The sequence below is a fragment of the Lates calcarifer genome, unplaced genomic scaffold (genome assembly GCF_001640805.2).
Source record: "Lates calcarifer isolate ASB-BC8 unplaced genomic scaffold, TLL_Latcal_v3 _unitig_1165_quiver_1289, whole genome shotgun sequence".
In the NCBI taxonomy this organism is placed as follows: Eukaryota; Metazoa; Chordata; class Actinopteri; family Centropomidae; genus Lates; species Lates calcarifer.
In genome coordinates, this window is record NW_026115333.1 from 1 (window position 1) to 15240 (window position 15240).

The 15240-nt window shown below is 38.4% G+C and overlaps 2 protein-coding genes across 2 annotated transcripts; both read left to right on the forward strand.

Annotated features, from left to right (window-relative positions):
- Positions 1 to 215: 215 nt before the first annotated feature.
- On the forward strand, positions 216 to 5673 carry LOC108886930 (WD repeat-containing protein 35; the record flags this gene model as incomplete). Its single annotated transcript, XM_018682054.1, has 8 exons — positions 216 to 361; positions 1388 to 1520; positions 1674 to 1784; positions 2603 to 2767; positions 2879 to 3019; positions 3202 to 3358; positions 4570 to 4810; positions 5158 to 5673. Coding segments are annotated over 8 exons (1245 nt in total), but the record flags the coding sequence as incomplete, so codon positions are not given.
- A 2454-nt stretch (positions 5674 to 8127) lies between these two features.
- LOC108886931 (potassium voltage-gated channel subfamily S member 3-like) lies at positions 8128 to 10561 on the forward strand. Its single transcript, XM_018682055.2, has one exon. The coding sequence runs from the start codon at positions 8180 to 8182 to the stop codon at positions 9476 to 9478; it is 1299 nt and encodes a 432-aa protein (XP_018537571.1). The 5' UTR covers positions 8128 to 8179; the 3' UTR covers positions 9479 to 10561.
- The last annotated feature ends 4679 nt before the right edge of the window (positions 10562 to 15240 follow it).

Below are 15240 nucleotides of genomic sequence, written 5' to 3' on the forward strand. Positions count from 1 at the left end.
GAAGCTGAGCGGATGTACCTGGATATGGATCGCAGGTACATTTAGCCATTATTGTCTGGGCACATTTGATGGTGAAGTTAAAACTTACCCTCACATTATTGGATTAATTTTTTGTCTGTCATTTTTAAGCTCAACTTTACCTTATAAAATGAGTTGCCACTAGTTTTTGCAGGCATGATGGTAATGGCAGACAATGGACATGTGTTTCTCTGTAGGACCTTGCCATCAGCCTCAGAATCAAACTGGGAGACTGGTTCAGGGTGCTTCAGCTACTCAAAACTGGCTCTGGAGACTGTGATGATGCTCTGCTAGAACAGGCGTACAATGCAATCGGAGATTACTTTGCTGACAGACAGAAGTGGTATGGGGATTTGGTTTTTCCCTTTTTTCTGATAAAAAAGTTTTTCTTAAGTGCATAAAATACTGTATACTCTAGTTAGAAGTTTGTTTACAGTAACATGTTTCCATTTATCATTTATAAGCAATAAATAAGTAATGCATGGTTTGTAGCGCACTGTAATGTAGATGTAAGAATACATGACGACATTTGAAATGTGTATTTATGTATTTGTTAACACTTATGTTTTCTCCTTTGAAATAGCCATAACTGGTTTATAAACACTTAATGAATGATAAGATATGGTAACATAAAAAACATCTTTATTCAATAAATCTTCACAGGTAGATTTAAAACACTTCATAAATGTGTTTTAAAACATATACAGGTTTTGAAGGTTCATTCTTGACCTGGGAAATAGAGGTTTGTCAAAGAAATTCTTAACCCAAGGTCTACTTATTAAATTTCTTCTGGAGCATTTAGAAAAACGATATTCACTTTAACAGTGAAAGAAGTTTGCTCAGATGCCTTGAAAGGAAAGAGGAAATTTTTAGAAACAAGCAAATGATTGATAAATTTGATAAGTAGAATTATAGCTAGAATTATACTGTAGTAGTTGTCACTGACAAATAACATAAATAAAAAAATGCCCTTATCTGCTTATAACCACATTATAGTGTGTTGCCATTCATCAGCTGTTTATATGGTGCTTATAAATGCAAAAGTAGGGGTTAAAAATTAGGGGGGCAAAGTGATATCCAATAATTCAACAAGTGTGACAGTGTTATATGTTCTTTGTGTGGACGATAAGCATCACTGGAGTGGCAAAAAGCAACAGTAAATATACAAAATATACAACTATATAGACCCTAAAGTACTTGGTCTCAACACCACTTAATGTCATTTGTACTACTTTGTTATTTATTATATTCCAAGTACCTAAAAACAGACAATCAGGAAATGCTATCTCAAATGTCAGTATCTGTCAGCTATGGTATCATGATTGTTGTTAAAACCAAATGAAAAACTGTTATTTTTCCCTGTTTCCAGGGTCAATGCAGTGCAGTACTACCTTCAGGGCCGTAACCAGGAGAGGCTTGCAGAGTGCTACTACATGTTAGAGGACTATGACGGCCTTGAGAGGCTGACCACTGTGCTGCCAGAGAATCATAAACTTTTACCAGTGAGCCAAATGTTGAAGACTTACTTAAAATAATTACTCTCTGATGTTCGCTTCTAGCTCTATGTGGAAGCTACAGGTCTCAGTGATTCTAAATCTGTACCCTTAAAGGAAACTAATTCTGCATCTGTTATCATTCTCTTAACTATGTTATAGGAAATTGGACAGATGTTTGCTACTGTGGGCATGTGTGAACAAGCTGTGAACGCCTACCTTAAGTGCAACCAGCCCAAAGCTGCTGTTGATACATGTGTCCATCTGAACCAGGTGAGAGACAAACAGAAAACTTGTGGTGCCTCTTGTGACACTCTGAATACATAAGGCATTCCCGCAGTGATTGACCACACAGTTTGACAGCTTTAGAGCACAGCAGTCACTCTGGCACCTGCTGTCCTCCCACTCCTGTTCTCATCCTGAGTGATATTTAACTCTGGAGTGTGAATGCTGCTCTCAAACTATGTTACTATGTTTTTCCAATGTAAATTTTCACATTTGGCTCAAGAAAAATGATTCAGGACAGGATGGACATTACATTAGACAGTAAATTTTAGCATTATGACAAGAATACAACCTCCAAATCATCTATGTAAGCTGAAACTGTTCTACTGTGTAAAAACTGTTCAGCCACAGCTGGCTGTGCTCTAAGTGCCGTAATTCACCCGTAATTTGGCTCATCCAAAAGGAGAAGTCATTACCACTCCCAGCTTCCTCTGTTCCAGGCACTTTCCCTGCTGTGTTAATGCCCTGTTTCTGACAGTGAAATGAAAGGAGTGTCACTTTTATTGTTTCCAAATCTTTTGCCACACATGGTTTAATACTGTGTCTTCTAATGTTATCTGAGTGTTGTGCTCTTGCTGTTAGTAAGATATGCATATTCAGGTAATTTTAGGAGCATTTTATTACAGTTGATGACTGTTAAATTACAACAGATTAATTAAATAGATTTTACTGATTTTACTGTCTTATTTAAAGTAAATGCTGCATTTATAATATGCACTTTTTTCAGTATCATGTTCAAGAATCTACAGTTAAAAGTAATGATGATGTGATTATGTTTTCGAATGACTGTTCTCATTTTCCTTCAGTGGAACAAAGCAGTGGAACTTGCTAGAACCCACAACATGAAGGAGATTAAATCTCTTCTGTCCAAATATGCCTCACATCTTCTTGAGAAGAATAAAACTCTAGAGGCAGTGGAACTGTATCGGAAAGCCCACCATTTCCTTGATGCAGCCAAACTCATGTTTAAGGTAGGTTTGTTTTTTATGGTTGTGATTGTGAGTGACTCTTTAACTAACAGGACCTGGTAGAACAGCTTGTTTGTGGACACATCTGATGGAATTCGTGGCTGCTGTTTGCAGATAGCGGATGAGGAGGCGAAGAAAAGGACTCGACCGCTGCGGGTGAAGAAGCTCTATGTGCTGGCAGCACGTCTCGTTGAAAATTACCACGAGCAGGTGAAAACGTCACAGCAGAGCAAAGCCAAAGGGAAGAAGTCTGAGGTACCTAATATATACAATATACTTGATATAGATTTCAAATATTGTTTATGACCTATTTTAGAAACTATACAAAGTCAAGAGCATATTTTAACAGTATAGAAATTCATCATATACTCTTAATCATTATATTTTGCCGATGCTGATATGCATTTTGACAGTGAACCATCATTTATTATAATTAGGCAACATTTGCACTTGCTGGGCTGCTCGAGGAAGATGCAACCTCTTCAGACAATCGTGTTGTGGACAACGCCTGGCGTGGAGCTGAGGCTTACCACTTCTTCCTCCTTGCTCAAAGACAGCTGTATGAAGGCTACATGGAGAACGCCATGCGCACAGGTACCAAATCACAGGACACCTCATCATATTAATAAATTAATAACAGCATCATCTAGGACTGAAACAATAATTGAATATTCAGTCAACAGAGAAGTAACCATCATTGAATAATCTTTTAAGATGGTAAACATTCAATGTTTCTTATTTTCAAAATGTGACAATTATATTATTGTTGCTTTGTAACACTACAACCTGCCTGTCTTTGGTTGTTGGACTGTTGTTCAAACAAAATATTGAAGACATCAATTATGGCTCTGAGAAACTGCGATGGGCATTTTTCACTATTTTCCAACATTTTTGTAGACCAAAAGATTGACTGTTAAATTGTAAAAATAATTAACAAAGTGTTACTAGTATTTTCCTCACCCTCTCAAAGATAGGATTGAAGTACGTGAGCTGTTATTCACTTAAACTAACTACATTCATTCATCTTTGTCATTTGGAAACAAGGTTATGAATATTATTATTGCTCAGGTGCTGTCTGCACAGGTCTAGTCAGTTTTATTTATATAGGACCCGAATCACACCAGACGTTATCTCCAGGCAGGTCCAGACCGTACTCTATATCATTTACAGAGAGACTTAACAATTCCCACATATTAAGGTAGTCATGTGTAGCATTTGTAAACAACAACATTATCACATTAAGTTAGATACCCTTGTATGTTTACTGTATATAAATGAAACAATACTTAGTCATTAGATCAATCTTCTAGTTACAGACTATTAAAGCTATTAAAATACAGAACGTATCTGAACTCTGAACTAACATGTCAGAGAGTACAATATTTAGATTTTAAAATGATATAATCATATCAGTAAAAAGTTATTCCAAAATCAACTCAATTTCTGAGTCACTAAAATCATGGTCACTTGTTGATCTCTAGAAATCCTGGAGCTGAGTATGGTGACTGACTGTATTTTATGTGAAGTAGTATTTATCTGATGAGGATGCACACATAATGAATGTATTTTTATCATGCAAAAAATGGCTCGGGTGTGTCTTGCATGTGAAGCCAGTAGACATATTTTAATTACACTACATTTGATGACCTCTCAAACAAAGGAAAACAGTTCAATTGGTTTGAAGTTGTTATGAATCTTTTGGCTTTGGTAGACTGACAGGACTGTACAAAAACAAATTAGTTCTCTATCACTGACTCAAACAGAGTGGAAGTCTCACTCTTCGCTCTTTACCTCCATTTTTAAAGCCATTCATCTGTGTGAGTATGAGGACATCATTCCAGCAGTGGAGATCTACTCTCTACTTGCCATTTGCTCCGCAGCCAACCGGGCGTTTGGCACATGCTCACAGGCCTTTATCAAACTGGAATCTCTACCTAGTCTGGAACCTGAACTGCGGCAGTTCTACGAGGACCTGGCCCTGGAGATCTTCACCAAGCATGCACCGAAGGACAGTCGCACGATGGAGCGGGAAAGATCATCAGAGGGGTGAGTTCAGATCAAGAGAGGCTCCAGACACTCATGAGAGGATCAGTTCCCTGGTCTGTAGGGATGCAAAATTAGTTTATCATGTTATTGTAATGTCTTTGAAGAAGAGAAAGTTTGCTTTTTTTTACCTTGTTGGATTAATTTGGAAAATTCCATGCATGTCATTATTTCAGTTTGAGTGGAGACTGATGGTTCACCATGAGCTTAGCTCAGCTCTAATGATTAATGTCCTCCTCTCAAAAGGATGTTAGAATTTCCTGTTCAACATAACTACTCATTTTCCACTGCCATAGTATCAAAGTAATTCCTGAAACCGTTTATATTAATTCTGTTTTTTGCCATTTTAGGGCAGAAGGAAAGTTACCCACATGCATCGTGACCGGTCTGCCGATCCAGGAGTACCAGTTCTGGATGTGCAGTGTGTGTAAACACTGTGCTCTGGAGCAGGAGATTGGAAAATATAACTGCTGCCCTCTGTGCCACACTCCTGTAGTATGAAGCAGAGGGACTTTTTTCAGACAGAAAACCACACTTCAAAACATTTAATGTACTTTACTCACATATTGTTTCTTTTTATGAATTTATGGAATATATTTGTTATTCTTATTTTGTTGTTGTCCTCTTTTTGTGGTTAAGTCTGTAATATTCAGTTATGAAGGTACAAACAGAACAAAGACCTAAACTGATATTGTCAAACAGCAAAATATATGTTCAGCAAGCTTCAGCTTATCCCTCTTTATATAATTGATTTAAATGTTGAGTTCTTTTACAGTGAATGTTGTAAAATACTTGAATGAATATAAATGCTTTGTTAACTATTTTTATATTGAGGTCCACAGTGAATAAACAGTGTATAAAATGTATTTTAATTGGAAATATTTTGCTGTCCATTTATACCAACTAGTTCATTTGAAAACTAAGCCTGTCCACAACACCCACCACCTAACAAGTGTCTGTGCAGACCATTTGTAAGGAGCTCTGAAGTACATTCAACCAGATAAAACACCATCTCAAAAACATTTGCCTGAATGTGGTTATGAAAAACTTGACCAACACTATTAATTATATGGTGAATAATTCACACAACACTAATGGTTACAGAAAATAACATCACTGATGTAAATATAAAACCATATTTACTTTAGTCTACTGAAGTAGCTCCTCCTTGTTTTATCTCAGGCTGATCTGTTTCTGATACAGTCTTCCTCTGCCATCTGCTGTCAGTAAATGGCAGCAGTGAGTAGACTGCGATCCCCAAACAGTCACTGCATAAAAGGTTCAAGGCTCGATCCAGTGTTCTGTTTTGCATATTTAAAGCATTTTTTCCATAATTTGGTACAGATGGTGATCATATTTCTGATGCTGTTATACTAAAGGCTCTTGGTGTGCCAATGCAGTGTGAGTTGTTGTGACCTAATTATTATTTACACTGATTAATCATTAGTTTATTTTTGCTTGGCTTTGGATGATTTCTTCAGACTTTGATGATGAGTGTTTCATTAAGGTTTTAAGTAACATGTATCACACTGGTGTTCTTCAGTTCATTTGAGTCATTCATTCAAAAAGGTGCACTGTGTATTTCTACTGAGGTTAGGCTTTTAAAGGAACTTTTAATTTGTGTCTACCCTAAAGTATCAGTACATGAATGTGTATCCTGCATGTCTGCAATCCCCGGCGGCTTCTAAGCATGTAAATATTGAGTGTGTTAGCTCGGCTCTCACCGAAAACACACAGAACATCAGTCTTGATTTTGTGCTATCTAATAATGTGGCATGTTTATACTGTAGGTGTTTGACAGTGGCAGTCTTACCCTATTACATTATTTACATCTTCCCTAGCTGTCTTGCACATGTTTATTCCTCCCTGCTGTTGTCAGGTCATCAAACATTGCATCAGTATTGCATGTGCATCTTGTCAAGAACTTTGCATAATGCACTTGCAAAGGCTGATAAACGACACTATAGCCTACTGCTGTATTTAAGCTTTTTTTTTTTTTTTTTTACTTCTCTTTCTGTTTTTATTTTGTTTTATTTCACTTGCAACATCGTTTATTTAAGATAAAAGAAAGACAGAAAGAAAAAGAAAAGAGCGACCAAATGCCACAGAAAATATCCACACCAAGATGAAAACAAATTAGAAAGAGCGAGCAGCCTCTAAAGAATAATGCACTTAGCCAAAAAGAATCATTAAATATTTACAGTGATAAATTTGGCTCACCCTCAGCACTGGTGACACATTACACGTCAAAGTTTACGTGTATTCTACATTACAGCCTGTTAGTGAGCATGATGTGCCAGCCATGTGATCTATCGTCCTGTTAGAGGCTGCGTCCCGCCCTGAGCTGGACTCAGAGACACCACACCGCTGCACCGACCTCTGAACACTCCGACCTGAGCGAAGCAGGCAGGAGCAGCACATGGCCAGGTAAGCTGCTCTCATCATTTCCTCCAGTTTCTGTGTCCGTGACGAGACGTCGAGCAGGAAATGTTAGTTTCTTGCTGAGCACTTGCTCTGTCCGCAGGTTTAGATTATTTAGAGTTATTTTAAACAGCGTAAAAGTGTTTGTTTTTTGTTTGTTTTTTTTTTTTTCATTTCAGTGTTTCACTGTTAACGACTCATCGATTCCTTGTAACAACTTTTGTGGCTGTAGAAACGTGTCAAATCTGACCTTGGCTCGCCATTTACTGCAATTCGAAACGCTGCCAGTAACACAATACAAGTGAGACAGAGCTACTCGTTTTAGAGCTACAAGCAGGACAGACGGCAGGTATTGTTGACAAATACCAGCTCAGCGTTAGTAGGTAAATATTGGCCGCATTAGTTATCATAGCTTTACTGGAAATATACAAATGGTGTACCCAGTAAATATTAAGATTGTATTCACACTAGTTTTACTTTCTGAACCACTTCATGAGGCAGTTGTTCACGTATTAAGGCTTAGGTTAATTTCTGTTGCATTTGTAAAATATTTTACTGATCTTATTAATTATGTTCATTCATTGCAAGCAAATACATTCAGAATGCATGCAGGCATACTGTAGAATACTGTCATGATGTGTAACATAACCTGCAGACAAATAGATACTGTAACTGTATTTTCTTAACATCAGATGGAAACATTTTATCTCCAGATCGTACATTTAAAAAAGCACAGCAGGTGATGTTGTTATTTAACCATTCCATTACAGGGTGTCACAGAAACCTAGATGTTACTTGATACTAGATGGCACTGATGTAATGCTCTTCAGTGTGATAGAATGACATACAAGAAAGTGTGACCTGTACTAATTTCTGTGCGTTTCTGTGCAGGCAGCAAAGCCCCTGAGATTTAAACAGGATAACTGAACAGTGTCTCACAGCTGCTCCACCATGGTGTATGGACAGATCTTTCATCAGCGCAGCTCTGATGACTGCTTTATTAACGTCAACGTTGGAGGTTTCAAGCAACGAATGGAGCACACCGTTCTGAGACGATTCCCACAGACACGTCTTGGCCGTCTTCTATGTTGCAGCTCTAAGGAAGCGATCCTGGAGCTCTGTGATGACTTCAGTCCCTCTGATATGGAGTACTATTTTGATCGGAATCCTCGTTTTTTCTGTTATGTTCTCAACTTTTACTTTACAGGTAAAATCCACCTTGCAGACGGATTATGTGTAGTTTCATTCTTACAAGAGATTGAGTACTGGGGAATCAAAGAGCGTCATCTGGATTTATGCTGCAGCGACAAATTCTGTGAACTGATGGAGCTGGCTGAGGATAAGTGCTGTGATCAGAGGAGTGATGAAGTGCAGCTCAGCTCGGTCTCGTCTATTGAGGAGCTGTCAGCTTTGGAGGAGAACATAGAAATGTTTGAAGGTTCCTGGTGTGCAGATGTCCGCAGGAATATTTGGATTCGACTTGAGAATCCAGGTTACTCCACTTCAGCCAAAGCAATGGCTATAGCCTCCCTCAGTGTGGTTCTTGTCTCCATTGTAGCCATGTGTATTCACAGCATGTCAGACTTCCATCAGGTGGACGTCAATGAAAAAAAGATCGAAAATCCAGTGTTGACCTTCCTTGAGAACCTCTGTGTCCTGTTCTTCTCTGCAGAGTTCATTCTCCGTTTGGCTGCTGCACCGTCAGCAAAGAAGTTCTTGTGCAGCCCTCTCAATATTATTGATTTAATGTCAGTTATGCCTTTTTATGTCACTATATTCTGTGACATAATGGATGAGGGTGAAAGCACAGAGCTGGAGAATGTAGGTAAAGTGGTTCAGATCTTGCGGTTGATGCGAGTGTTTCGCATCCTAAAACTTGCTCGCCATTCTGCTGGCCTTCGCTCTCTCGGTGCCACACTGCGACATAGCTCTCATGAGGTTGGGCAGCTAGTACTTTTCTTGTCTGTGGGCATTTCCATGTTCTCTGCTCTTATTTACTTTGTAGAAAAAGAATCTCAAGAGTCAGAGTTACAGACGATCCCTATTGCCTGGTGGTGGGCCACGATTAGCATGACTACAGTGGGCTACGGGGACACCTTCCCTGTTACATTTGGTGGGAAGCTGATAGCAACCCTGTGCATCATCAGTGGACTGCTGATTGTAGCTCTGCCCATTACTAACATCTTCAACAAGTTCTCCAAGTTCTACGCCAGGCAAAGATACATAGATCTCAGACGAAGCAAAAGCTGAACCTTCTCAAGCAAGTGTCCCAAAAAGTCTTGCAGTATGCAATACTGAATTTGTAAGTCCACAAACTCATTCATCACTTATAACTCAGGAGAAGGTGTATTAACAGACACATGAACTTCAAGTGGCAATGGACAACTTTCCCCCCCTAGTATTTCCAAGTGTTATTAATGTTGGTGTCACTGCAGAGGAATATAGAAAGTTTCACAACCTCTTGCTTTAGAAAGGTCACTGCCAAGACATGTGTTACTTGTCAAGATTATCAAATGGACAATGAATCATCTGTTTGTTTCTGGCTGCTAGCGTTAGCAGCATGGCTACCACTATCAGCCCAGCTGCTGTCCAAAGCAAGAAACAACCAGAGGAATTCCATTTGAACTAGAAACACTGATCTCAGTGCTATGATAAAGGCAGAGTATAACAGCCACTTGTACTGATAGATAAGTAACAAGACTGTCAGTTTTGAACCTTCTCAAGCACTGGAGCTCTCTCTGTAGTCAGACTGGCCATATGGACTACCAAATCCCTGTGGGCCAGTAGATGGTAAAAAATCATAAAGTCAGTCTCAGAGGATAAGTTTCCACAGTCACTCCATTTTTTTTCCACTGACAGCCATTTCCCTTACCTGGGGAAACCTACTGATAGCTACCAAGGAAGACAAAAAGCACTGTCCTCTTTCTGTTTTGGTTGCATAGTGGCAGGCGTACTTTATTTGTGCCATAATTTGAGCCTTAATTTTTCCAAAAAAATTCATGCCAGGTGGCAGACAGAGTTGCATAGTGAAAGCAAGGCTTATGGGGAACCAATCTAAAATTTGATAGTGTCATTATTTTTTATTACTTTTTTGTGCAATCCACATTTACTTCATGATGATAAGTTAAAACAAAAAAGATTGTCCATTGCCACACTGAATATCAATGATCAAGCAAGTAAGTGAGTGTGTTTTGTCCAACCAACAGTCCAAATACCAAAGATGTTCAATTTACTATACAATTTACCAGTGTAAAAATAACACTAAGAGAACCAGCACATTTTCGCATTTGAGGAGGTGGAGCCAGAAAGTGCTGAAAGTGAGACAGATAATGTTAAATGTTAAAATATATAGTAACAGTTTCACAAGTAAAGAAGAGTATTCCAACAGCACCCTGACTCAGTAAAGCCAGTTACATAGCAATATCTATTCCTATGAAATAATAATAGATTTAAACTAAAACTAAACTGTAGAGTGCAATGACACAAAAGTTAATTGATTATCAGAAATTTTACCCAGTTATTTTCTTTCAGTTGTCTGTTAATTCATGAACTGATGAGCATTGTGTAAGTTTGACAGTAAAAGACTAGCCAGTTTTTTTTATATATATATATATATATATATATATATATATATATATATGTATGTATATATGTATGTATATATTGTATGACACAGCATTCTGTAGTTATTAATGTCCTTTCTCTAAGCCTGTCTCCATTCTTACCATGCAGTCCTCATCTGTTATTGATCCATGAGTCTTGATGTGTTGTCTCTGTTGTATTTTGTTTCAAACAGCTTTTAATTGCTCAATGACAGGCCTCTTGCTGTTTGCTGGTTCATCAGTATAATGAGTTCATTGCAAATGTTCCTGGGTCAACAACAGTTAAAATCTATACAAATCCTTAAAAGGTGCTGAATTCACAATTCATCCTATGATGAGGATCAATAGTCTTTAAACAGAGGAGAATAAAGCTAACAATAAAGTTATTGTTTGTGTGTTTGTGTTTTTTAATTACTATTAGCAGGATTTTTATGTCTGATTGAGTTGTTTACAAGTTATATTTCACATCTCTGTTGAATCTATATATGAGTAAACAATCATGCTGAGGTTGGATATTCTTGCTCTTGCCGCAGTCACCTTCATCAACAGTATCTATGCGTTTATCTGTGGTGTCTCCTCCACAGATAAGAATGTGCCAGTGAAATCAGACCAAATATCCCAACTGTCCTCTGAAGGATGCTAATACTATAGACATATGTATCTCAACTCAGTTTATTTGAATATAAATCTCTTGGTGATCTTAAGTCAGATTGGCCTTACTGGCAGCTGATGCCTACAACATAGTACTTTGCAGCCATCAGCTCAGGGAATTGTTAAGTAGCTTGGCTTCAACCCTTAACATCTACATTAGCGCTCAGGGGTATGGTCACCTTTAATGCCTGGGTCCCTCCTCCTGTTTCCATCCTTTATGCTCAAAGTCACACAGCATTGCACTCTGATTTAGTTCATTGCTTTAGTCTTTATAAGTGAAAGTCACTGTCAGCAATATCTGTGGTCATCTCAGTGCTGAAGGACAGTCAGGTAGTTTCTACACAGGAACAATGAGATTCTATCTGTGCTGCTGAAGTACTGCAATGTGTCAGCATATATCACCTTTTGTGAGGATTTGGTAATCTCCTGGAAACTAGTTTCCATTTATCCAATTAATCACCCCTGGGTTTCTGCCTGTCAAAAACATTTATCCAGCGAAATATCAGTTTTAACTAAGGGTGTGTGAGTCTGTACAGGGAACTACAGAAGCAAGTTAAGCTGGCATTTAGCTGGCTAAGTGTACATACAAGGACAAAGCAGAAAACATGCTCAGTACTGGTCACTCACGCCCCGCATGGGAGGTTGTCTATCTATGATGGGTATTCATCAATAACAAGCCTGACCTTGACCTTTGTAATAGACTGAACACTTTTTAAAATAATATTCCGTCACTGTACCTGTGCCAAAAAACAATGTTCCAAAGTCACTCAGTAACTATAGGCTTGTTACACTCACCTCTCCTGTTATGAAATCACTTGAGAAGATTGTGAAGGATGCACGTAGGAAAATTTGGACCTGCTCCATTTTGCTGAGGAGTCAAGCATGCTGAGGGGTGTTGCCGATACAACAGGCACCCTATTAAAAATCATTCTGGCATGCCTTGAGGGTGCAAAGACTTTTTTGTGACCAGTTTTTATTGACCTCTCCTCAGCTTTTAACTGTATCCGGCCAAGGCCAGAGAGCATCCACAACATTGATCCTGGCCAGATATGTTGGCCGATGGATGTCTTAACTGCTAGGTCGTAATGTGTGAAGGTTAATGATGTCTTATCAGAAGTTTTTTCTTTTTTCTTTTTTCCTCCACCTAATTGCCCTAGGGAAGCATCCGCATCCGCTTCCCTCTCTTATTTGTGTTGTACATTAAGGAGTGCCAAAGCCAATATTGGAGGCAGCAAATCATCAAGTTTGCCAACAATTCGGTGATTGTGTCTCTGGTCAGCAGTGATGACCCTGATCATGGCCCTGTACTGGCAGAATTCACATCAACTGGACATCACTGTGTCTAAAACTAAAGAGTTGACAGCAGATTTCAGGAAAAATCTCCTGTAATGATTAATGATCAGACTGTTGAGTTTAAAATCTTTGCACTGCACTTGATGACAAGCTGACCCTCGGGCTTTAGATGGATGCTGTGTGATGCTGCAGAAATACATAAGTAAGCATCATATGCTTGTTACTGTCTCGTGTCATCATTCTATCCTTATATGCCTTTAATTTCCTTTTACTCTGGATCTTAACTGACTCTTCTATAACTCATCCTCTGACCAACTGACCGCCTCCCTTCTTGGTAACATAGTTCGTTGCAATTAATGGCCCTATTGCATTTGGATATGTGTTCTCTAGATGCTGTAATCTGCTGACTAATAGCCTTGGCCTACTTTTCTTCTGAAAGTTATAAAAAAGCATTGAGACCATTTTTATCTATTACATATGTAACTGAAAACACTTCAGTGTTTCAGTTTTCTAAAGGTAGGATATCACATGGCACCTAAGAATACATTTTGCTGCCTCATCTTGAGTGCTCCAGCAGCAAATAATAGCTGCTACACAGCATTTAACTGACTATCAAATCAGACTTGAGCCACATATCTCAATATCACCATGTTTAATGTTAATTAGTACTGTTGTCAGGCTTTTACAGTTTTATTAGTTTCACAGTGGCTTCACAAGATGGAAATCAATTTCCTTTTAATTACTCTTGCGGGGTTATCAGCTGCTCTGCTTACTCAGCACATACATGTTCACTCACTGTGAACGCGTTGTGATCTAATGGAGGCTGTGTTCTTGAAATGCAGTTCTAATAGTAAAGGGGAAAAAGTCTGTACTCTCTGTGGTTGACACATCACCTGAAAAAGAAAGGGGCCAAGAAAAAAAAAATTAAAGGTCACAAATATGTTCATTAATATTAAATTCACTGTGAGCTGTAATCAGATCTCAGGGCAGAAATCGATTTAATCCAAGCACACAAGAGTGACAGGAAAGGAAAGGGAGAGAACGGAGAAATCAGTACAAACAGGTTATATCAGTTGTTGCATGTGGTCAGCATTCGGTTTGGCTTGATTTTTTCAGCTGTGTGTGTGTGTGCATCATAGAATATTTCCACAAGGTGATAAATAACAACAAGTGCATAGTTCAGTCTATAACATGCTCTTGGTTGTCACAGCTGACTTTGAAAACCAAGCAAATACATTTGTAATGATTACATTACACAATGTCTCTGTGCCAACCATCTGACTCAGCTCAAACAGGCACAAAGATCCCAGATAGTGTCTGATTTCAAGAAAAGTGCCCATTCTAGGATTTCAGCTATTGATATCTGAACGGTGCTGATCCACAAATACAGTCATATTAGACATTTTATGACATTTAAAATGATTAAACAGTGTCAGTATGTTGCTGGACACGGGCAACTGAGCACAGCTACACTGTGGTGTCCTAGAGGTTGGGATCAAATTTTCTGTATCACATGAAAACTGATTTGTGTTTGTGTGTGTGTATGTGTCATCGAGAAGGATGAAAAAGAAGTAGAATGAAACTGACATCCAAATGACTTAGAAACACTGATAAGAAAAAGGAGGCCGATGCAAGCATTAATAATCATTCTAAAACTAGGCATATACAACATGGCAACAGCACGAGTAAACATGTTGAAGGAGACAGAGAATGAGGAGAAGCTCAGGTTCATTTTTTACACAGCAGGGTAGCGGTACAGGTCATAACCGTATTCAGCAGCTGTGTTCAGCACTTGCTGTCTAACTTCAGAAGAAGCTACTTTCAGTGATGTGATTGATTTAGAGGAATAACACTCACTTGTTGACCTGTCTTCGTAGTATCAGATTGCAAGTTGCTGTTGCTGAGATTTGTAAAAAATGTATTGATGTGACCCCTGCTCTGGAGGTCCTGGTCTGCTGCTTAGCTTCCTATACAAGTGATGAAAGACACCACATTAATCACCTCACAGCTTTATTACTACTGAATCCAAACTTATTTCTGATTTGTAAAAAATCTCAGCAACAGCCTTTACATTATGTATGCTGATGAAGACCGATTAATTGATTAATTGATTAATATCACTATGGCAAGAAATAACCAACAGATTCGCTTCAGCTGTGTTTGTTATTACTAATTATACTCTATCTATACTATAGTTTAGTATGAGCAGGTGATATGATTTAATATATGGCTAAATCTGGCTACTGTGAAGTTAATAATAATAATGACAAATGTAGAGACTAAAAATGTGAAGAAATTAAATAAATAACCTACTATAATGACTGGTATGTGTCAGCCATACTACATTCATGATGTCAGCGCGTCTTTTTTATTTTATTAACTTCTTTTTATTTGTGTGTGTGTGTGTGTGTGTGTGTGTGTGTGTGTGTGTGTGTGTGTGTGTGTGTTAGAACGTCAGACGCAAAG